Source organism: Leucoraja erinacea, chromosome 1, assembly GCF_028641065.1.
Source record: "Leucoraja erinacea ecotype New England chromosome 1, Leri_hhj_1, whole genome shotgun sequence".
NCBI lineage: Eukaryota > Metazoa > Chordata > Chondrichthyes > Rajiformes > Rajidae > Leucoraja > Leucoraja erinaceus.
This window is the reverse complement of record NC_073377.1, coordinates 94,365,099-94,389,779: the sequence shown is the minus strand read 5'-3', so window position 1 is coordinate 94,389,779 and position 24,681 is coordinate 94,365,099. Positions and strand designations below refer to the sequence as shown.

The window sequence follows — 24,681 nt, the reverse complement described above, 5'->3', positions numbered from 1 at the left end:
AGGGTTTCCGTGCGCGTCTCTACTGGCATCACAAAGGACACCCAACGGGTCCTCAGCCGCGCCTGCACAGTGGGGCTTTTCCAGAATTCAGAACGGCGACACGGGTATGATTACCTCCATTTTACTGTCGCACCGTACCCGCGGGGACCCGCCGCCTTGGCGCTGACACTGGGGCTGCATCTGCGGGCGGAGGCGGCTGTCTCCGGGGCGGGTAGGGGCCGCGCTGAGGATCTGAGGCCTGGGCGCTGAACCTGGCTCTGAGGGCGGTGGCATTGATGCTCCGGGCATGCAAGGAGGGAAAGGAGCAGCACCCTCGAGATCCTGGGGAGGTGAGGAGTGCGGGATGTGGGAGATAGAGGGAAATGAGCGGGGTAGGGAGGGGAGAGGAGTTCTGGAGGGAGGGAGTGACTAAGGATAGGGGAAAGGAGAAGGAGGGAGAGGTGAGGGAGGGATTGGGGGAGGGGAGGAGGAGAGGGGAAAGAAAAGAGAGGGTGAAGAGGAGGGGGAGGAAGTGCTGGGGATGAGGGGAAATGTGCCGCGCCTACGCAGTAGGGGGTATATAACGAATATTGCGTTGGGGAACGGGTTGCGTTGGGGGAATGGGTGAGTGGTGGAATATTGCGTTGGGAAATGGGTTGCGTTGGGGCACCAGGCCTCCCGTGTGACAGGGACCCGACAGATCCCACTTAGTCCAGTATAAACTAAAGGGTACATTACTCTAATTGTGGCAGAACCAGAACTAAACATTCAGCACAACTTTCTTACTTCTTCTTCTGTGCCTCTTTTTTTTTAATATAAAGCCCAGGCTCTCATATGCTTTTAAACAACGTTTTCAATGTCCTACCATTTTCACTGAATGGTGCACATACACCATCAGTTTGCTCTGTTCATGCACCAACTTTAGAACTGTGCCCTCTAGTTTATATTCCCTCTTCTTATTCTTCCTACCAATAATGAACACTTCACATTCCTCAGCTATAAAGTGCATCCGACACCTATCTCACTTGATAATAATTTCTCATACTTGACATATGCTTTCTTCTTCTTGTAGAAACTTGGAGCTGCAGATGCTGATTTACAAAAAAAGACACAAAGTGCTGGAGTAACTCAACGCAATCCTGGAGAACATGGAAAGGTGATGTTTCGGGTTGGGACCCTTCTTCAGAGTGATTGTGGGGGGGGGGGGGGGGGGGGGAGGGAAGAGAGCTGGGGCAGGACAAAGCGTGGCAGGTAATAAGTCAACACAGGAGAGGGAGGTTTTGATGGGCAGATGGATGTTTTTTTCATCTCTGACCTTTGCCCAACCATTTGTCTATCAAAATCCCTCTTTGCCTGTACAAACCCTTTTCTTTGTTAACTAAGGTTTCCTAATCTCACTATGATTGAATCTGAACTAATATAATTGCATTTTCATTTTTAAATGCCTCCCACTTAACGAGTGTTGTTTTTCCCTCCATCAGTTACTCCCAATCTGCCTCTGCAAGGTCCTGTCTTATATTATTGTAGTCCGTCTGCACCAATTTGAGGTGTCAACTCTATGTCCAATTTTACCTTTTCTACTGTATGACTATCTTAAAGCTTACTAAACTGTGGTCACCGTTTGCAAAAGATTCCTCCACGGTCAGTTCCAGCACTCGTCCACCCTCATTCCCTAATATAACGACAAGTGCGGCTCTCTTTCTCAGAGTACTCTCTGCATACTTTGGCATTGACAATGACCAGACTGTTTACAAAAGGGAAGGAATTAAACACAGTTGCACTGGATATTATGTTCGGATGGATAAAGAAGGGAAAAAAATGACGGAGTGAAATATTGATTCAGGAGAAATTGGTTTACTTCTCTAGTTTAGTTTACTTTACTTTAGAGATATAGTGCGGAAACAGGCCCTTTGACCCACCAAGTCCATGCTGACCAGCAAAAAGTCCCGCACATTAACACTATTCTACACACGAGGGACAATTTACCAAGCCAATGAACCTACTGACCTGTACGTCTTTGGTGTGTGGGAGGAAACTGGAGCTCCTGGGGAAAACCCACGCAGGTCACGGGGAAAACATACTAACTCCGTAAAGACAGCACCTGCAGTCAGGATCGAACCCGTGTCTCTGGTGCTGTAAGGCAGCAGCTATACTGCTGCGCCACCATGCCACCTTTAGAGTGAGCTTGTCCAGGAATGCTCAAGGACAGAGCCTACTTGTTTAGCATGAAGTAACAATGTCATGACACTACTCATGGTCTTGTAGTCAGCAGTATAAATATCATTGAGGAGTAAAATTGCAGGACTATTGGAAAAATGTGCAAAAGTAGCGTAGGTGAGGGACTATATAAATATAGATCAACAAAGCAATAACAAAAGGGGTATAGAGGCGAAGGAGATTCCAAGGTGTTGTCTGGAGAATTTCCTTCATCAGCCTAGTTCTAGTTCAATGCAGAAGGCTACATTGTTGGTCTTGGTTCTGGCAAACGATCAAGGCCAAGAAGAGCAAGTACCCATGCGGGAACAACTAGGTAATAATATTATTAGGTTTAAAATAACAAAGGAAATGGATATAGACCACTCCAAGATAAAAATAGTTAATTTATAAAGGCTTATTTTAAAGGCGATGAGAACAGATCTGGCTCGGGTGAATAAGAATCAAAGTTTGGCAGGCATAACTACAGGTATTCAATAAGGAACTGCAGATGCTGGAAAATCGAAGGTACACAAAAAAGCTGGAGAAACTCAGCGGGTGCAGCAGCATCTATGGAGCGAAGGGAATAGGCAACGTTTCGGGCCAAAACCCTTCTTCAGACTGATAGGGGGTGGCGGGGAGAAGGAAGGAAAAAGGGGGAGGAGGAGCCCGAGGGCTGGGGGATGGGAGGAGACAGCCCGAGGGCTAAGGAAGGGGGAGACAGCAAGGGCTAACAAAATTGGGAGAATTCAATGTTCAAGCCCGCAGGCTACAGGTATAACTGAATAAAGAGTTTCTCTGGTTACTCCACAGATTATCTCCAAGTAGTAACTCCCTTGCAGAGATTTGGGAAATTAACCTTTGAGGGTATTTAAGTAGGTGATATCATAATATAATATAATAAAAGCAGCAACAGGAAAAGTGTAACCTCAGTTTTAAACATTCATACACGGGGAAATGTAATGGAAGTGGCACTCACAGTCATTCCTAATTTAACCTCAGTAAATTCTATATCATCTGATTCTACCTGTGGGAATAAGTATTTCACTCAATGTTTATTTCCAAATGACATCCAGAGGATTTTATATATGCAGCTGAAAGCAATCTTTATATCTTTCCTGAAGTAAAAAATCCCATGGTTTTGTAATTCTTAATCAATTGCCAAAATAAAGACTAATTGGCTGATTTAGATTTGTGGCACTGTTTGCATTATAATTGGTTGCTCTTCTTTAAGTGTTGCCTTCAACTTAATTCAAGCATGAAACCTAACCGAGTCTTATTTCATGTCCAAGTCCATTTTCTGGTCAGCTTTCAGCAAGTTTACCTTGGAGGTTAGATTTAGATTGCCATGTTTCTGCCAAAATCAACAAAACATGGATCCTGAGGTTTAGCGATTAATGATTAATGCTATGTATTCTGATCTCAGTTGTGGTACATTCTTTGAAAAACAAAATAAACACGTTTTAATATACTTTTTTCTCTGATTTTTTTCTTTGCAAAGATGATGCACGTTTATTTTTATTCTAAAAATGGAGAAAAGTACACGTTTCAGATCTACACCAAGTTTTGAAGACTTTGAGGTCGACTTTGTGGTCTTTTAATCTGCAAACCAACTGCTACCTGACTATCTAATAACATTGCCCTGAGGCTCCAAAGGATGTAATATTTGGGTCCTTCTCTGTATGTTCTAGATTTTAGTCTTCCTATTTTCTGGAATGTAGGCTGCTAACTATTCTCTTGAGATAAAATCAAGTGAAAACAACAATCTGGCAGAACTTTCATGTCACAGGTCAGAATAGTTTTCAATTAATTTTCCTTGCAATTTGGAAAATAACATTGCCTGCCTTCAATTACTTTAATGCATCAAGCTCATGTTATTGACCATCAATCCTTAATAACCATTCTTTAGAAGGGCAATGAGTGACCGTAACTCCATCTTGAAACTTCCTTTGGTTGGAGAAAAAATAAACTTTCGACTACCCAGTCCCTGTTTCCAATTATCTGCAGAAAGAGAGATACGTATAATTGATGGTCCTTCTTCAGCTGTCAGTTTAGTTTAGAGATACAGCATGGAACAGGCCCTTCGGCCCACCGAGTCCGCGCCGACCAGTGATCACCCCGCACATTAACACTATCCTACACACACTAGGGACAATTTACACTTATTCCAAATCAATTTACCAACAAACCTGTACTTCTTTGGTGTGTGGGAAACCAAAGATCTCGGGGAAAACCCGTGTGGTCACGGGGAAAACGTCCAAACTCCGTAGAGATAGCACTCATAGTCGGGATGGAACCTGGGCCTCGGACGCTGCACGTGCTGTAAAGGCAGCAACTCTACCACTGCACCACCGTGCCACCCTGAGGATCAACTCATCAAACTGTCAATCAAAACTGCTACCTACCGTCACGATACTTAGGTGCTTCCTGACTTGATCGTTAAATGGCTTTGTGACAATATTGATGAGAATATCTTAAGAAGGTGTGAATGGGCTACATTATTTCAAAGTAATTTGGCACGGAGGAAGCACTGTCCTATTAAGTATAAGGCCTAATATTCTAACCAGTGAGCTCTAAACAACACCTATGATAGCTGTATCTTTTTGAATTTATACTCCTGCGGATTAAATCTATCTTCAAAGCAAAACCATTATACCAAAATAAGCAAAATCAATTATAAGCAATTGATAAAATGTGTTTACAATTTTTTTTAATATTTGTGTACAATTTTGTTAATGCTCCTTCTTTATAATTCTAATCTAGTTCTCTTAATCAACATGTATTGAAAAGACCAAAATTCCCATATGCAGGTCCTACCCTGGTTACCAACAGCCGACTTTGTACAACCTGCCCATTTGTGCCCCTTCAATATTTGGTTTTGAATGCATTTAAAAAGGGTAAGAACATCAAAAGGCAGAGTGCTATCGTTTGCAATATCTCATAATCTCAGTGTTGTGTATCTGGAGACAGAATGGTGACATTTTTATCTGTGCCTCATCACAAAAATGTTCAAAATGGTTCACCATGTTGAACTCCTAGTTCTCAGTTATGGCCAAATCCCAGAGTCATTTCAGTCAAAGATACATACAAAATACTGGAGTAACTCAGCGAGACAGGCAACATCTCTGGAGAGAAGGAATGGGTGACGTTTTGCGTCGAGACCAATTTCAGTCAGTTCACTGCAGGCTACACTTCAGATTGAATCGGGACCTGATCTGCAATATCCCAACACTGGGAAGTAGAACCAATGCAGAACTCACATAAATTGATCTTTGCGATTATTGAACCAGTTTTCTTGCTAATGGAAGTTACTGAATTTACTTTAATTAAACAATCATCCAATAATCCTGTTCTGCTATCCTAATTCCTCAGGATATGTGTTGAAGCAATAATAATTATGAGAACTGTCTCAAAGCCAAGTATTTATTAAACTGTAAACAATGTGCAACAGAAGAACATCCCTGGAATTCAAGAGACAAGACACGAGACATTTATTGTCACATGCACCAATTGGTACAGTGAAATTTGTGGTCATTCCAACTAAAATAAATGAAACAGCATCCTGCCTGATCAGTAATGTGTACTGTTTTACAATATGAAATAACGATTAGGATATCTAATTTTGGCGAACTTACAGAAGTGCCTTGTGGACCAGCCAATCCATGATCTCCTTTTTCTCCTTTTTCTCCCTTTTCTCCATTAATACCCTGGAGAGACAAAAGTTAATAGTTGAAACCAATTAGTAAATTGACATATGTTGAATTAACATGATCAATTGAATTCCCTCTATTCAACTTAATCAAAATGTTATCCATGTTCTCCTGAGATGCCGCCAGAGTGGCTGATCTCTGTGTCTTCTCTTGACTGTACAATCTTCTGTTTTACAGATTACATGCCATTACATAAGCAAAGCCAAACCGAATTTGATCCAATTGTACAATATCCCATTACTTTGTTATCTCAGTGGGATTCTGGATGTTATCAAAGGAAGTTCAGAATATTAAAACTAGAAAAGTATCTATCTATCTATCTATCTATCTATCTATCTATCTATCTATCTATCTATCTATCTATCTATCTATCTATCTATCTGTCTATCTGTCTATCTATCCGTCTCTATCCGTCTCTCTATCTCTCTATCTATCCATCTCTATCTATCTATCATCTCTCTATCCATCTCTCTATCCATCTCTCTATCTATCTCTATCTCTCTATCTATCTCTCTATCTATCCATCTATCTATCTCCATCCATCTAACTCCAACCCGGGGTTGAGTGGTGCCATCTGCTTCATGATGTCCTGCCACTCTCTTTCATCCCCTGCTAATGTGCTAGCTCTGACCAGAGAGTTGATGTAGTATAATCAGGGGCTGAAACCCTGTTGCAGTGTTGACCATTCATCATGATGCAGTTTTACTCATAAGTAAGCTAGGTGGATGAGCAGTCCTCTCCGAGCAAGAAAGAAAGAACACAAACGTAAACATTTCGACATACACATCCACCACAGTGGAACCAGCACTTCCCACTGTGATGGAAGGCACAAAAGTCCAGTCAATCGTCCTCATGTTCACCCTTGGTCGGGGCCCTGAACCGTATAAAGAAAAGTATAATGTCACAAAAATCCCCTTCAGCCTTTGAAATACCTATTTAGAAAAATCTACCGGCTTTGAACAGAATGAGTTTTTACTGGAATGGTTCCTCGGAGAGGGTTGTCACTATAATAAGAAACCATAAATTCGGTTTTGTCTCCAAAAATTAAGAAATTAAGGGACAATTTGCGCGAGCCATCTAAAATAATGAAAAGGAATGACAATACAAGAAAGTGTATATATCTTTCCTTAACTTAGAAACACTGGCATCTAGGGACACAGCATTAAAATTAGTCTGCACAGTTAAGTTGAATTCACAAAACTATTTTGCTGACGATTGCATTCATCAGAAGCTCAAAGTAAAAAGGGCTTAAAAGATGGATGGATATTTATTGCCGAAGTAGAAAATATGGAAGAACAATTGAATGTCTGGCCATTTAATAATCACTTTGGTAACAAAATTGTGGTGGAGGCTTGAAAGGTGAATTAGCTGAGACGCAGCATTGTGTTTCGTTACAAAAATGAACTGCAGGTGCTGTTTATTTACCAATGATAGACACAAAATGCTGGAGTAACTCAGCAGGCCAGGCAGCAAAGGGATAGGTAACGTTTGGGTCGGACTGAAGAAATATGAAGAAAGGCACCAAGTCTAAACGTCACCTATCCATTTTCTCCTGACCTGCTGGGTTACTTTGTACTTTGTGTCTATATTATGTTATTTTGTTCTCTCTCTCTTGAATTTATCCTCAGATGGACAAAATCTATCTACACAGCAAAAAAAAAGAGAGAGAGAGAGAGAGAAGCGAGAGAGAGAGAGAGAGAGACGTTGTCACGCTGCTGACAGCAATCTGCAGACATAGTTACCAAACAGGAATGGGAAAGAAAGCTGAACCGCTGTTTGCTCAGGCCAGAAGGAAGCAAAGCTTTGCTTTTGAAGTAAGATTCCTCAGCCAAAAAGATTGCTGAAATCAATGGCAAAGGAATGACCTGGTCAGCCACTGAAAATGGTGTCTTTCTTGGATTGACCCTTTAGGAGAGTAGTGAGTATATCCAGGTATCAGCTTGTCACATAGAAACGGTAGAGAGAAAGGGAAGGACATCCCATTGTCAGCAATTACATTAAGATAACTGGAACCTCTCAAATAAAGATATTTCCCCACCCAATAAGCTTTCTTTGTCATTTACTAAAAATCCCCAGTCAAGATCTCTGCACAGTTAGCAGCCATCCCTTTACTCGTCCTCCATAAGCAGAGGTAGGCAGGGACATACTAGTTCCATAGTATAGCTTCAGCTACATTCAGCACATTTTCCATGTGAACTAACACTTGCTTATACAATTCCATCTGAGTAGAAAATATGTGAGCTATTGGCAAACATTTCTTCAGGACCCCTTTGTCTCCATCAAAGACACTTACAGATAATCCAGGTAGGCCCATGCTTCCTTTATCTCCTGAAATGCCAATGTCACCTTTAGAACCTTTAGGGCCCTGAAAATAAGCACAAAAGTATTAAAAAAATGTGCAACCTATTAAATTCTGAAAAAACTTCTCACAAATATTAGGAGACAATTAAATGCCACCAGGCATAAGACAACCGCAGTACCTGTACTCCTGGGACTCCATATGATCCAGGACTCCCCATGTCTCCCTGTGATGTGGACATAAAAAGGGATGCAAGAAACAAAATATCTGGTGAATTACTCTGATTAGCTCTTATTTTCAATAAGCTTTTAATTTTAAGGAAAATCCACATGCCCTCTTTCTTCCTCTCTTTGCACTAAACATGACAGATTTTTACTACCCCATGTTAGAATTGTCAGCAAAAATAGATCATAATGAAACTGATCTAGTCCAAACAAACCAGCATTTAACATTATATAGCATGATGGGTTCAATAGGCTAATAGGAGTTGAGAATTAATTGTCCAACTGACCACAGCAGATTGTAAATTTCAGATTCATATATTTGGCCATTTTATTTCTATTAAAGAAACTAAATTGTTTTAAAATTTCAATTTTTTTTTTAATGTCTTCACTCCATGTGGCCTGGCCTGGATGTGAACTCAGTTCCACACAATGCAATTGACTATAAATTGAATAAATATTGGCATCTTAAGAACAAACCAGCTCAGTTTAAATCGATAAGTTTTTTCCCTTAAACCTTGGCACCTCCTCTTAAACATTGCTTTCAAATCCTCCTCGTCTGGTAGCAATGTTTTATCAGCTTCAAGTCAGAACAATTCCATATGATGGTAAAATTGGCTCAGAATACAATATTGCATCAAAGGCACCTCGTTGGAAGGGGAGCTTCACTGGTCCTTGATATATTGGAATCAAATTATAGCAAAGCTTTATTAGTGATGAACAATACAAATGCTGCAAAACATAATTCCAGGGTTTGTGGCGGAGACTGATGATGAAAGCTGCATTTGCATCATCTGGGATAGCTTTTATTGGACCTGCAGCACAGGCTTCATGACAACTTTGTTTATGGGTCCCTTCCACATGTTAATATGCCTTTCTCCTTCACTTGTTAGCCAATCTCCTGTGCATTGACATTTTAAACTTTCTTATTTTATGTTCTTATTATCTAAATATCCAGTGCAATCATAAGTTCATAAGTTCACAAGTTATAGGAGTAGAATTAGGCCATTCTGCCCATCGAGTCTACTTTGCCATTCAATCATGGCTGATCTCTCCCTCCTAATCCCATTTTCCTGCCTTCTCCCCATAACCCTTGATACCCGTTATAATCATCAATTTGTCTGTCTCTGCCTTAAAAATATCCACTGACTTGGACTCCACAGCCCTCTGTGGCAATGTTCCACAGATTAGTTACCCTCTGACGAAAGAAGTTCCACCTCACCTCCTTTCTAAAAGAGCGCCCTTTAATTCTGAAGCTAATGAGGCTTATCTGGAATCAGAAATCATTTAAACCGCAAAGCATTTGGTCACAGAGGTGCTCTGCAAGGTGCATTTAATCCTCAAATTACTTGGTGGTATTTTTTACAAATTAGTAGCATCCAGTGAGAAATTTTAACAGATGTGGAGGGAATTGATCCACTTATAAAGTTCTCACATTGTTGAGTTTAGATAAACATTTGTTTCCTGCTGCAATCAATAGTATTGACTGGGGGAAACAAAACTATGCAGTGTCCATTCCTTCCATCTGCGTCATCAAGATGAGACTAGCCCCAGTTACTATTAAAGAAGGCTCCCCCTCCATCATCGAAAAGAATGAAGATCTTCCTACCTTTGATCCTTGCATTCCTGGAGATCCTTGAGGGCCTGGTGGACCCTGATAACCCAGAACAAAAAAGTCTTAGTTTCGCTCGGAAAGAATTAGAATATTTTTTCACATTGGCATCCGTTGACAGACCGTGCAAATTGCCTTTATAAAATCAAAATTAAAAGCAAAACAATACAAAACAAACTTGTTGGGTGGAGGGTCATAATATTTATGGTAAGACCCATTAAAATGCTGATAAAAATTTTGAACTATGAGCAGTTACCTAATATTAACTATATGAAGCATAAATTAATGGCTGGTTATGTATAAAGGATATCTTCTTTGCTGCACAGTATATTAAGACCATCACTAATCCAAATTTCAACAAGTCAGACAATTAGTATCAATGGCCTGAATTCACAATTATACAGCCACAAGCCACAAGCCACAATAGCTCATGCAGTAGCCCTCAGGAAGCCATCTAATTACCGTGACAGTTAAGGTGGCGATCCTCTGTTTGAATGCCAAAATTAAAGAAAAAGACATGTAAGAGCAACCATGTAAAGGAATTTACTGATTCATTCCACAATTTGTTACAAAGATTTTTTTCCCCAAAAAGACACCTGAGCATTGAATTTGTGGAGGAGATGGCTCGCTTATTATAGAATATCCCTAACCCTATTTGAGTTAATGGAAACAAAAGTTGCATGTTTTCTGCAACAGATGGACAGTCCACTCCATTGGCCATGCTGTGAATGCAACCACCTTTCTCCCCTGACAATGCAATCTCGAACTCAGTGGATCAGGCAGGTGAAAGCCAACCTGCTAAGAGACCATTACAATTCTTCTTTGGCTACTTCCCCATAAACTTGAGATTTTCAAATACCCTTGCTTATCATTGAACATAATTTCTGAGGATAATATGTACTGATAAACATTGGCTTAAACTCTTATTACTTTGCAGCAGCCCACACAGATAGACAGCGGGCTTTAAGCTTGTCACGGTATCTGTACATGAAAACACAACCTGAGACCTTTAAACCATTGGCTTAAGGATATCCATAAAACTTCACTACAAAATTTTATTTGATTAATATGTAGCTTTGATAATCTATTTCAATGTTGCAGGCAATCTAAAAAGGACTAACTGGCCTTAGTAACACATCTGGTACCTATATTTACAGCTAGGATTCAAGGTCAATGGCAAACAAAGTAGAGTTTGTAATCACACGACTATTCTTCAGCAAAGGCCTTTATAGGGAGAGTGAGATAGATCAGCTCCACATAATGGGAATAGTCTTTCATGATCCCAATATAATATTTGTACTATGACTACAGTTGCCCCGAAAGTTATATCAATCTAATGAAAGCTTTGAAGACACTGAGACAAAAGGAAATCCTTATGTCAACAAATGTCTGAGAACAAAGAAATAAACAGAAGAGCTTATATCCTTCATTCAAGATTCAAGATTCAAGATTATTTAATGACCACACAGTCAAGCTGGTGGAATTCATATTCAGTACAGGATGTTACACAATAAGCTGATTCCCGTCAAACATAACAAAAAACACAAACAACATACAGTATACAGTACATGCACGAGGTGGCTTTGTGATATTATCATAGAGTGTTCAGAGTTCGAATTGCATCAACTATCATCTATTTCCCAATCCTTTATCACTGTCATGAGTAATTCAACTCTGGCTAATTCAACCTTTGAGTTCAGAGTGGGGTCAGCTGCTGTGCTATTTTGGCAATCACTTGTCCTAGTTAGGAGTGAGGTGGGTCGTAGTGCAAGTGGCAAGACCTTTTGGAATGAATGCATGGTTAAGGGCCGCCCACTTAGGTGACTTTTTAGGCAACTGTAGGAGATTATGCGGTTGCCACATGTTCGGGGTTGGTTGCCGGGGAGTCGCCTTCATGGTCGTGAGGAGCTCGTGCATTCTGGGAACTAGTTGTGGCCTCGTTATGGTCACCGCAAATTTTTCAATACATTGAAAAATTAGCGGCGACCAGAATGAAGCCGCCATGGAGAGTAGCGAGAATTCTCGTGCTGTAGGTGGGTCGACAGGAGGTCCTAGTGGGTTGCCAGGAGGTCGAAGGTTCTCGTAGGTTATTGCCAGTGCTAACCGGTGAATTTCATTGGCTCATTGGGAAAAAAAAGCAGTAGTTTTCAGAACCAAGGATAACCGTTAATGTTAATGTCCATCAAACTTCACAGCCGTCTATCTCTGGCTTCTTAAAAGTTGTCTCCTCCCCTCCTTTCTCCCCCCCCCCCCTCCTTTAAAGGACTTACGTGACCCTTCCAGTACACTGTGCTTTCACCGTCTTAATTACAGCGCCAACCTTCCTGTTCATCGCAGTGTGTGTCTGTATCACATTGGCTTTGCGCCGTGTGAATTTCACTCAGACAGCGCTCCCCCGCTTGCCCTGTCTCCCGCCTGTATAACGGGCTGGTGAAGGAAGCGATGTGTGCGTGTGTGTGTGTGTGTTCCACTCTGACAGTCGCCGTTCCAGTTGCCGGTTTTTCAGGCAACTGCTGGCAACTTGACAGTTGTCGGCAGGCGCCTGATAAATCACCTAAGTGGGACAGGCCCATTAGTGTCAGAACAGTGGCCCTCGAGCAACTTTGTAAGAACAATCCCATTGCTTCATCCTGTTGTTAATAGATGTAGACCAACAGCATGATAACCTGCCAATTGGATAATAAATGGATCAATTTTCCAAAGACCTCACGAGGACCGCTGATTAGTGGATAGGTGCGAGACGATCAGTTCATGGGAAATGGGTTTGTGGTTGGAAGTCCCCAGCTAGTGGTCAATATCATGGAGCAATTGATGGAAAACTGGTAAATAAATAACTGGAAGTGACCGAGCTGAGTTGGTCCTCAGTGCTGGGCTGAGACCAACCCAATAGGGTCTCTGCGTCTCACAAAGCAGCTTTGGAAGTAGTTTGGAAACCTGCTTCTGGAGGAGTAGCCTCGGATGCTGTGAGCCACTCTGACTTGAAACAAAAGTAACCCTGAATAATTGTCCCAGTGTATATTGAATATCACTGGACACCGCCTATGTCCCCTGGGCATTACACAGCAGAGACAAGGTAGAAACTGCTACACAAATCACAGACCTCCTGAATCATACCGTAGGCCCTCAAATTGCATTTACAATTTATTTTACATAGAAATTGGAAGAGCTGAGCACAAAAACACATGGCTCCACAATCTAATTTCTACCTAATGTTATTAAGGTAAGTGTAACTGGGCTTATCGTGTATTGCCTGATCTAGCAGATGCTGTCATTGAATGGATAAAATGAGATCATACTCACTGTACCCATGCTGACACCCCTCACCATGACTTTGGCTCAATCTCTTTTTCCAAGTTACCAGCAGCCCTCCCCATCTCTCTCCCAACCCCTCCCTACTGCCAATTCTCTCACCATCCCCAGCGGAGAGCTAGTGGAGAAGAGGCCTTTGTGCACAGCGTGGAAGGCCCACCTCAGATGAGGCAAAATCTCTTGGCTGGGAGCCTCACATAAAACCCGCCTGCTTTGTTTTACTGACGCCACAGATTTTTTTGATTACTCGGCATCAGCTGTTTTGTGCAAATTTTGAAAGGGGTGTTGTTACCCTGTGGAATGTGAGGCTGGAATGGAGGGTTTCTTGGAGATGTGCTTGTGAGTAGAGGCTTTTTTTGCAGTTGTACCCACCTGTAGTGCCTGGTGGATGTTGCCATTGTAATCTATTATCTCGGTTACTCCTTGTTCACCCTTCTGACCAGGTGGGCCCTGAAAGAACATCATTACAGTCAAGGTGAGATCACAATTCCAGATGAGTAATTTATTGACAATTGAATGGAGAATTCTGGAAGATACAAAGCAACTTACTCTGGGTCCCATAGGCCCCGATTCTCCATCTTTTCCATGGTCACCCTGGAAAACAGATCACCTGGTTACAAAGCTGTGTGTGTGTGAGCACATCATGAAGGATATTAAAGGTCCCTCCTCAATAAAATCACTGATACAATTACAGGAAGATCAGGATTAGAATGTTGATTATGATGCCTAACAGAAAATTCACATGAGGCATGAGATATAACAGAGATTGGGCAACAGTAGACAGGAGGCCAACCCAGCCAGGGGTTGATGAAAACAACTTTGGATGGATTGCTTTCTTTGTTAAATATCGTCAAGCTAACAGGTGACAACAGGTGATAGCTAACAGGTACAGGTACTATTCCAACGTTTAAGCAAGTACAATTGCAACGTTTAAGCAGGTATTATGGTAATGTTTAAGAAACATTAAGGCAGGTAACATGGATAGGGTAGGTTCTGAGGGATATGGGCCAAAAGCAGGCAGGTAAAGCAGGGTAGGTGGGGCAAGTTGGTCTGTGTGGGAAAGTTGGGCCAAAGAGCTTGTTTCCATGCCGCATTACTCTACAACTCTAAGAGATGATCCTCAATGTTAAATGTAAGCATGCACCCAAGTATAAGTGTACCTAATACACCTTGGATTGGTATCACCAAAACACTGAAGATGACAGAATTTGGCCAGTTTGTTTCATTTCCAAAAAGTGACACACTTTTTGGAAATGAACTGGCCAGATTCTGTCATCTTCAGTGTTCCTACAGTGTGATAGCCATCAGCCAAAATCCACAGAAAATCATAAATGAAAAGAATAACTGCAACATTAGATATAAATGGTAGTGATTTAAAAACTAGAATCTGTGGTAATTTTGATACAACATTGTGGGCCGAATGGCCTGGTCCTGTGCCCTACTGTTCTATGTAAAATGAATCTCAGTGAAGCATTCCAATGGTCATTATATCATCATGATGGATTCTCGTGTTTCTTGAAATACAGAGCTAAATATGCTTCCAATCAGACAATATCTCCTTCAATTCACTGCTCGGACAGTTGCAGAGCCTTGGATTTGGAAACAATTAAGGCTTGTTGTTCTGGAAAAACACCTTCCTATCCCAAGACTCTTGTATTTATATATTTTTCCAATGCAAGGTTGCATTGATGTGAGAGTAGCCATATTTGTTAGAGCAACCCTTATAATGTAGGTGCAATTACAACTAGTCATTTCAAGTGCTTGAGCAAAGTAAATATTAAGAAATAATGTATTAATATATTAACATGCTAAATGCAAAAGAAAAGTAAAAATACACAAAATTAGAAATTGAGGGTCAACTTTATCAACTTTATGGACTTAAGATATATAGTTAGAATGACCCTAATGGTGTTAAACAAGGAGATATAGAGCCTTACAGCATTGATACAGTCCCTTTGGCCCAACTTGTCCATGCCGACCAAGATGCCATGTATAAGCAAGTCCTATATGCACGTGTTTGGCTCATATCCCTCTAAACCTATCTAATCCCTGTACCTGTCCAAATAATTGTACTTGTCTCAACTACTTCCTCTGCCCACACCCATTGTGTGAAAATCCTGCCCATTAGATTTCTACTAAAACTATCCTCTCTCACTTTGAAACTGTGCTCTCTAGTTCTTGATTCTCCTACCCTGGGGGAAAGAAAACTGTGCATTTCCACTATCTATACCTCTCTTGATTTTATACACCTCTATAAGATCACCCTTCTGTTTCCAGCATTCCAATGAATAACATTTTAGCCTGCCCAATGTCTTCTGATGGCTCAGTCACTCCAGACCTGGCAACATCATGGCAATATAAGTTGGAGGAATCACAGAGTTCCTTCTAAGAATGATTCAGAGTGTAGTTGAACAGCGTGTAACTAAGCAAAGCAAGAATAAGATCACTCCTTTCATGTTGAACAAGACTGCAAAGCAGAGGCCTCAAGAATAAACAAAGCATTCAAGGGGATGAGGGAGAATTAGAATATATTCTGCATCAATAGATATCTCTGCAGCATATGAAAACTATTAAAATGTCAAAACATTTTTGAAATGAATGTAGAATCGAAGTAAAATCTAATATTTTCAATGCTGGAAAAGTTTACAAATTGTTTTCAATAATATTCTATCTTTTAAGTTCTAAAGTATAATAGACAATAGAGAATATGTGCAGGAGTAGGCCATTTGGCCCTTCGAGCCAGCACCGCCATTCACTGTGATCATGGCTGATCATCCACACTCAGTACCCCGTTCCTGCCTTTTCCCCATATCCCCTGACTCCGCTATCTTTAAGAGCTTTATCCAACTCTCTCTTGAAAGCATACAATGAACTGGCGTTCACTGCCTTCTGAGGCAGAGAATTCCAGAAGGATTATCACTGAAGAATAATCAGTGATATTTTTGTTACGGTCAGGGAGAAGGCTACACAGCCTTGGAGAGTGTTGTTGAACAGAAAGATCTGGAAATAAAGGTACATGGTTCTTTGAAAGTGGCAGGTCAGGTGGACGGTGTTGAAGAAAGTATTTGGCATTCTGGCCTTCATTGAAGAAAGGACATTGATTACTAAAGTTAGCACATCATGATACAGCTATATAAATCATTGGTGAGACTAAAAGCACTATCTGCAGTTCTAGTAACCCAACTGTAGGAAAGCTATCGTTAAGTTGTGAAGGGTGTAGAAGAGATTTACCAGGATGTTATCTAGACTTGCAGTCTTAAGTTATAAGGAGAGCCTGGATAGTCTGTGCCTATTTTCTTTGGAGAGTAGGATGCTGAGGGTTGATCTTTTTGAGGTGTTGAAGGGCATGGATAAAATCAACCTCAGAGTAAGGTTGGAAAATTCACAAAGGATTCCAAAACTAGAGGATACAGGCTTAAGGTGAGAGGGGAGAGATTTAAGAGGAACCTCAGAGGCAACATTTTCAATCAGAGGGCTGCCTGCATCTGGAAAGAGCTGCCGGATGAAGCTAGACGTGGATACAATTAAGACTTTCAACAGACATTTAGACAGATATATGGATCAGAAGGGTTTAGAAGAATATGGGACAAATGGGACTAGTCTAGAATGTTTACAGTCAGCATGGACAAATTGGACAAAGAGCCTGTTTGCTTGGTGACGCTCTAAGACTTCATATCTCTATAAGGTTTCCAATGTGGTCCCTAAGGGTTTAAGAAAATCTAATTTGTATAAAATCCTCAAAATTTAATTGAAGATAGGACTCAGAGCTCAATGCCTCCATAGGCAGAAGATGGAAACTTGATAAAGGTATACTAAACAGGATCAATAACAGGGGTTACTTAAACATTCCCACCAACTGGGCAGATAAATGGCAGGTGAAATTCAACATAGTGAAATACAAAGTCTTTCACAAAAATTAGCAAAGGAAACATTTTAAAAAATGCATGATGTTTTATATTAAGATTAACGGATCCTGAAAGACAACAAAACTAAATGTATACAGTAATGCACGGTGACAGGGGAAGAGGAAATAATAGATTATTTTAAAAGATTACCACCGAGATAAAAATATGAGATAATCCTATTTGTAAAGACACCTCCATTATTGTGTAGAATATCGTTGCCACAACAGATAAAGATTATTGCAATGATAAGGGGGGATTGCAGATAGCGAGGGGGTGTGGGAACTGTGTTACTTAGAGCCATTGAGAGCTGTAGAATCTTTGGAACATTATGAGTGTTGAACAAGCCACTGAGAGTCCAAAACCTTCTGTTGCTAGGGATAGTATTTTTCTACCCTGAATAAATGGAGATGATTGCCATGATTTGTTATCATAACTTCATTGCTAATCAGATGGATCTCTGTACCATAGCTTAGTTTAGAGATAGAGCGCAGAAAGAGGCTCTTCAACCCACCCAGTCCGCGCTGCCCAGCAATCCCCACACACTAACACTATCCCACACACATTAGAGACAATTTACAATTTTACTGAAGTCAATTAACCTACAATCTTGTACATCTTTGGTGTGTGGGAGGAAACCAGAGTACCTGAATAAAAACCCACACAGCTCACGGGGAGAACGTACAAACTCTGTACAGACGGCATCCATGGTCAGGATCAAACCCGGGTTTCTGGCGCGGTAAAGCAGCAACTCTACCGCTGCTCCACTGTGCCGCATTAACTTACTTGTTGAGCAATTCTTGTGTTGCAGTAACACTTTGCACCATGCGATGGTGCTAGTTCTTGCTCTCTGTTTTGTACATTGATGACATTGTTTTGGCAGTGGCTCACTTTTGGGATGAAAGATCAAACAAAGAAAATAGTGTTTGCGGGAGAAATGCAACTTAACTCTCCACCTGAGAATTAGACTCACAGCCTCCAGATACGTAAGTAACCTGCTACCAGCTCCATTGAGGAGGCAGCTGTGAAATACCACGGACTTGTGCCTGTGCATTATAGACGCTCTATTAGTACACGTCAAATACAGCCAGGAACAGTAAGGGTGGGGGGGGGGGGGGGGGGGGGGGAAACCAGACATATGTGCCAAAATGAAACAATAAGATTGAAAAGTGTGAATGGTTGTGAGACACAGGGGTGAGGAGAGAGTGCAGCTTGCTTCATAAATGGAAGCTGTTAAGTGAACTTCAGTGTGTGTCCTGATGAGTTACATGTGCAACACATGCAAAAAACAACTGTCTTCTTCAGGGTCCATGGTGAGGATGATGAATGAGTGAGCCCTGAGGAGTTTAAATTAAACTGTGGCATACTTTGACCCTTATTGAGTTTTACTTTAGCTCCTGCTAAGTGCCTTCTTTTTCACATGGAAGAACTAGAAGGTTTGTGGTAATGTATTTTCCCAGTTCACCCCAGTACTAATTTTGTGCATGAGGATAATGGTTTGTATTGAGCCAGAGATTAATTCATTGCAAAGATCTCCGTAGTTGAATGAAGGGGGTGGTGTTAAATAGGGGTTCAATGGCGACCATGATTCAGCTCCTGAACCTATTGCCAATGTTGCCCATCTGCAATAAAACAATGATGTCAGCAGCCACTCCATCGTGGTCTCCTAGATTTGAATTCCTGGCTAGTTTTGCTCTCCGTTTGTTCCCCTGCCTTCTCCAAGTTCACCTCTCTCATGATAACCACCAACTGTCCTCTGGTTTCCAAATTCCCAACTAGACCTTTCAACTTCCCTTTCTGGCCTTCACGGTAGCTGACAGTGCTAATAACACTTATCCCTTTGTATATAATTCCATTCTTTTCAAATCCGCTGCCACGAATTGTCATTAAAAAAATCACTTTCCTTGAGGAAAATTGGCCAAACATCAATAAAATCCCCTTCCTCTCAAAAGTCATTCACATTTTTGCCTATAGTATATATTTCCTTTTTTTTCTCCATGCTTCAATGCATTGAAACAATCTCAAATAAATCATGTAATTTTCACTTGGCCCTGGTTCTTTATCGCCTCACATCCTCCTGAACTCTCTGTGGTCCTTGTATGATTTTCCATTCTATCCACACTTCCTCAGCAGGCCTAGGAAGTTCGGCATTTCCCCCGAAACTCTCACCAACTTCTACAGATGTGCAGTAGAAAGCATTTTATCGGGATGCATCACAACATGGTTTGGGAACAGCTCCATCCTTGACAGTAAGAAATTGCAGAGAATCGTGGATGCAGCCCAGACCATTAAGCAAACCAATCTCCCTTCTATTGACTCCATCTGCACTTCACGCTGCCTCGGCAAGATCACCAGCATAATCAAGGACGTCTCACTCTGGACATTCTCTCTTCGCCTCTCTTCCATCAGACAAGAGATATAGAAATTTGAAAATGTATACTTCCAGATTCAGGGACAGTTTCTTCCCAACTGTTATCAGGCAACTGAATCATCGTGGCATCAACTAGGGAGAAGTCCTGAGCTACCATCTTCTTCATTGGAGAGCCTCGGTCTATCTTTAATCAGACTTTACTAGACTTTATCTTGCACTAAAGATTATTCCCGTTATCCGGCATCTATATACTGTGGAAGGCCTGATTGTAATCACGTATAGTCTTTCTGATGACTGGATAGCATGTAACAAAAAGCTTTTCACTGTACCTCGGTACACGTGACGATAAACTGAACTAAATTAAACAAAATAGCCCAAAGCTTGCATTGATCACACTGCTCTTATTATCTTCCATTCCTATTGAACTGACCTTGGCAACAATATCTTGTCCAGTACGTTTTACTCCACACCACTCAGAGAGTTCCAAAAGGCTTCCCTAAGTCCTTAACTCTTGATCATTTACACAATGTCCTAATCCATCATCCTTTCTAGATTCACAATGAATTTCAGAGAACTTCTCCCCCATGCAACTGGATCCTCGACTTCTTCATGGACCAACCTCAATCAATGTGGATAGACAATGACACCTCCTCCTAGATGACCATCGGCACTTTAGTTTAGAGATACAGCGTGGAAACAGGCCCTTCGGCCCACCGTCCGCGCCAACCAGCGATCCCCACACATTACCACTATCCTACACAAACACTAGGGACAATTTTTACATACACCAAGCCAATTAACCTACATACCTGTACATCTTTGGAGCGTGGGAGGAAACCAAAGATCTCGGAGAAAACCCACGTAGGTCACGGGGAGAACGTACAAACTCCGTACAGACAGCACCCGTAGTCGGGATCGAACCCGGGTCTTCGGCGCAGCATTCGCTGTAAAGCACAAACTCTACCATTGCACCGCCTCAGGGCTGCATCCAGTCTACTGCTCCACAATAAGGGTCTCGACCTGAAACGTCATCTATTCCTTCTCGCCAGAGATGCTGCCTGACCCGCTGAGTTTCTCCAGCATTCTGTGTCTATATTCGGTTTAAACCAGCATCTGCAGTTCCTTCCTACACATTTCCCCAGTTCTGTTCTCTCCATACCCATGATTGTGTAGTCAGACTCAGCTCCAATGCCACCTTTATAATAATACCACTGTCATTGGACAAATAATGGGTAACAACGAGTCAGAGTACACGAGGGAGAACGATAATTGTGAGGCGCAAGAAAATCAACCTTGCTCTCAACATTGGCAAGACTAAGGAGCTAATGGTTAATTTCAGGAAGGGAAATCCGAGGAACTAGGCACTTCTCTTCAGTGATGGGGTGGTGATGAAGAGTTTGTACACCGTAACTCTGATGATCCGTTCTGGCCCCAGCACATTAAGGAATTCACAAAGAATGCTTATCTCAAAAAGTTTTAGATATTTGGCATTGCACTGAATACTCTATCGAACTTCTACAGGTGTACGGTTGACAGTATACTCATTGGTTGCATCGTGTTCTAGTTCGGTAAATCGAATGCTTAAAAATGAAAGAAGCTGCAGAAAGTGAAGGGCATTGTCCCATCCATCATGGTTACTGACGCTCCCATCATTGAACATATTGACAGAAAATACTGCCTCAAGAATGCCTAACATCATCAAAGACCAACATCACCCTGGCCATGATATCTTCTCGCTGCTACCATAGGGTAGAAATACAGGAGCTTGCGACCAGTTCCCTCCAGGTTGGGGAATAGCTTCTTCCTATCAACCATCAGGTATAGAACCACCCTTCACAACCACAACCCTACTTCAGCACCTAACCATTATGGATTTTGCACTACAATGATCAGACAACATACTTTGTTTAAGAAAGAACTGCAGATGCTGGAAAAATCGAAGGTAGACAAAAATGCTGGAGAAACTCAGCGGGTTAGGCAGCATCTTTCGAGCGAAGGAATAGGCGACGTTTTGGGTCGAGACCCTTATTCAGACTGATTTGGAGGTGGGGGGGGGGGGGGGGGGAGGGCAGGAAGAAGAAAGGAAGAGGCGGATGTAGTATGCTGTGGGAGAGCTGGGAAGGGGATAGAGGAAGAAAGCAAGGACTGCCTGAAATTGGCGATGTCAATGTTCATACCGTTGACCAAGAACCAAGAACCAAGTTGGGGTGTAAACTGCCCAAGCAAAATATGAGGTGCTGCTCCTCCAATTTGCAGTGGGACTCACTCTGGCTATGGAGGAGACCCAGGACAGAAAGACACCAATTTGGTTTTTTGACTATTATGGTTTACTTAGAGTAACCAATTGTTTATTGTATAGTTTAGTTTAGTTTGGTGACGCAGCATGGAAACAGGCCCTTTGGCCCACCAAGTCCGTGCCGAACAATGATCACCTGTACGCACTAGTTCTATCCAAGACACTCGGGCCGATTTATAGAAGGATATAAACCTCCAAACCTGCACATCTTTGGAACGTGGGAAGAAACCAGAGCACCTGGAGAAAGCATACGTGGTCACAAGAAGAACGTACAAAATCCATGCAGACAACATCCGTAGTCAGGATTAAACCCAGTTCTTTGGCACTGTAAGGCAGCAACTCTACTGCTGTGTCACTGTGCCTGCCACCCATACAGTATTTATTGGTGTTATTGCATTTAATGTGCCTGTAAAGATGTAGCAAGTAAGACTTTCATTGTTCCAGTTTAGTTCTGGTGCATATGACAAATAAGCATTCCCAGAATATTACCTCTAGAAAATCCAGACCAACCTCTACACCACAGCCCCATAACCCTCTTCGTCCTTATCAATGCCATTATTACCTAAAAACAATTAAGCTCCCACATGTAAGCCACTGCTTCGCTCCTCTAATAATATCTATACTGTCAGATTGCTTGCCAAGTATCTTGGCCTTGGATGAACTTCAATTCATCCCGTTTACCATAGCAAGAGAGGTCATTATCTTTAGACACCAACTCTTTAACTTGGCTGTTTTCCTATCCCTCTCGAGGGTTGCTATCTCAGGCTGAACCTGACACTTTCTATTTGACCCAGCCTGAGCTTCACACTCCGCCAACTGTCCTTGGGAATGGTGCCTATTTTCACCATCCAACATCACTCATCTCTGCTCATCCTTGCAGATGGAACCCTTGCCTAACGTGTTAGTTATCTCTGAGCTCAACAACTCCATTCCTCTCCTGGTTGGTATTCCATTCTTTTCCCACTGGGAACCCCAGTTCATCAAAAGCTTTGCTCACTTTGTTCTAATCCACAACAGTCCTACTCATCTCTCGCATCTGTCCCAGCTGGCCCTAGAGTGGTTCTCGGTGTAACCTATCCTCATGTTTTAAACAATGTCTGTGGTCGGACAAGAAATATTCTTATATGAGAGGATATTAGTTTAACGCCACCAAATTCGGCACTGATATTGTGAGCCAAAGGGCCTGTTCTTCTGCTGTATGTTTCATTACGAAACAGAGATGGCCAGTGAGTTTTCTTACAACAACTCATCTCACTAATAGTGAGTTTAGAATAATCAGTTTAGGGTAAAAATGGAAAGATTCCATAAAAAGAGAAAGGTCAAACTTCTCAATTGAGCAAAACTTAAATGCAACTAATTGCAGATGGGGCTTGGTAAGGGTACACCAGTAAGGGGTTAAGCAGGAAATGATCTGTAGAAAGCAATCAGCAAAGACATAGATCAGCTACAAATGAGGAACACTGCTCTAAAGGGAAATGGTAAAGCAGCCAAAGCTACTGTGTCCCAAATGACAGAAAATATATCTCAAAACGCAGGTCAGAAAAGGGAGGCTCGTAAAAACTGTCAGGAGCATGACTCCGTTATTAATCAGGAAGACTTGGAAAAATACAGGAATGAATTAATTAAAATATGCAGGAGGGGGAAAGATACAATGAGAAAATTATTGCAAATGAAACTATATTGAACCGTAAAACATTTTGGAAACAGACAGAAGTTAGTGCACTTGGTGAAATGTAGACTATTGTAGTCAATCCAGGCTCATGTTTAGATGAATGTTTAATTTCCACCACAAACAGAATTGGTTATCAACCAGCAAATCTGAAAGGCTTTAAAAAGTATATATTTTCTTTTAAAGAGCAGAGTGCCAAAGAATCATTTTCCTTGATATATCTTGTAACAGCACATGGATTAATGCCACTTAAAGTAGATGTTTCCATATATGAGCATTTCTAATCTGTGTCAATTCTCCACATATGAGTAACCTAATTTTAAAGGATTGAAAATGAATCAAAAAGTAAATAAAACTTGTTTTTCTGGTTAAACTGAGATACCATAGTTAGTTTTGTCATCAGTTAAAATAAATATTTTAATGTTTTTGATGGTAAATATTGATCGCAAAATGCAAACTACATATTTGCGTACAGTTGAATGCAATGAGCAGAAAATCCCTATGGTGATTGTATGAAGATTCATTTGCAATTTGAGCTGAATTTGTAATTTGATTGAATTATAACTCGATGATCAACTCAATTGAGCTGTAACTTTGGGCCATAAAGTGCAAAATGTTAGCTATAGAAAATGTCGTGGATTTCCTAAAATTTATCTTCAGAGGCAGAGGACAGTATCCGTTTTAAGAAATCATATGATTTGAAGGGTGGCATAGTGACGCCGCCCATAGTGACCAGTGGTAGTGTTGCTGCCTTACATTCCATAGGCCTGGGTTCGATCCTGACTAAGGGGGCTGTCTGTATGGAGTTTGTACATTCTCCTTGTGACCGTGTAGGATTTCTCTGGGTGCTTCTGTTTCCTCCCACACTCTAAAGACATATAAGTTTGTTAGGTTAAGGGGCTTCTGTAAAATTGTAAATTGTCGCTGGTATGTCGGATAGTGTTGGTGCACAAGGTGGTCAGCGTGGAGTTGATGGGCCAAAGGGCGTTTTAACCGCTCTGTACCTCTAAAGTTTAAATTATGAAGGAAGTTGTGAACAGGATGGTGATGGAGATGGTTTATAATGATGACGCCTTTCTGAAAGTCGACAGGTCACTTGTATCAGATGAAATGCATTCTG

General features: G+C 41.4%; 1 protein-coding gene across 1 annotated transcript in view; it reads right to left on the bottom strand.

Annotated features, from left to right (window-relative positions):
• The window catches only part of LOC129712534 (collagen alpha-1(XXV) chain), a 628,211-nt gene that overhangs the window by 52,177 nt on the left and 551,353 nt on the right, over nucleotides 1-24,681 (bottom strand). Inside the window, exons 21-26 of the mRNA XM_055661434.1 lie at nucleotides 13,873-13,917; nucleotides 13,696-13,773; nucleotides 10,012-10,056; nucleotides 8,363-8,407; nucleotides 8,176-8,247; nucleotides 5,808-5,879 (exon numbers count right to left, since the gene is read on the bottom strand). Coding sequence (XP_055517409.1) covers nucleotides 5,808-5,879; nucleotides 8,176-8,247; nucleotides 8,363-8,407; nucleotides 10,012-10,056; nucleotides 13,696-13,773; nucleotides 13,873-13,917 — 357 coding nt within the window. The remainder of the gene's footprint in view (nucleotides 1-5,807; nucleotides 5,880-8,175; nucleotides 8,248-8,362; nucleotides 8,408-10,011; nucleotides 10,057-13,695; nucleotides 13,774-13,872; nucleotides 13,918-24,681) is intronic.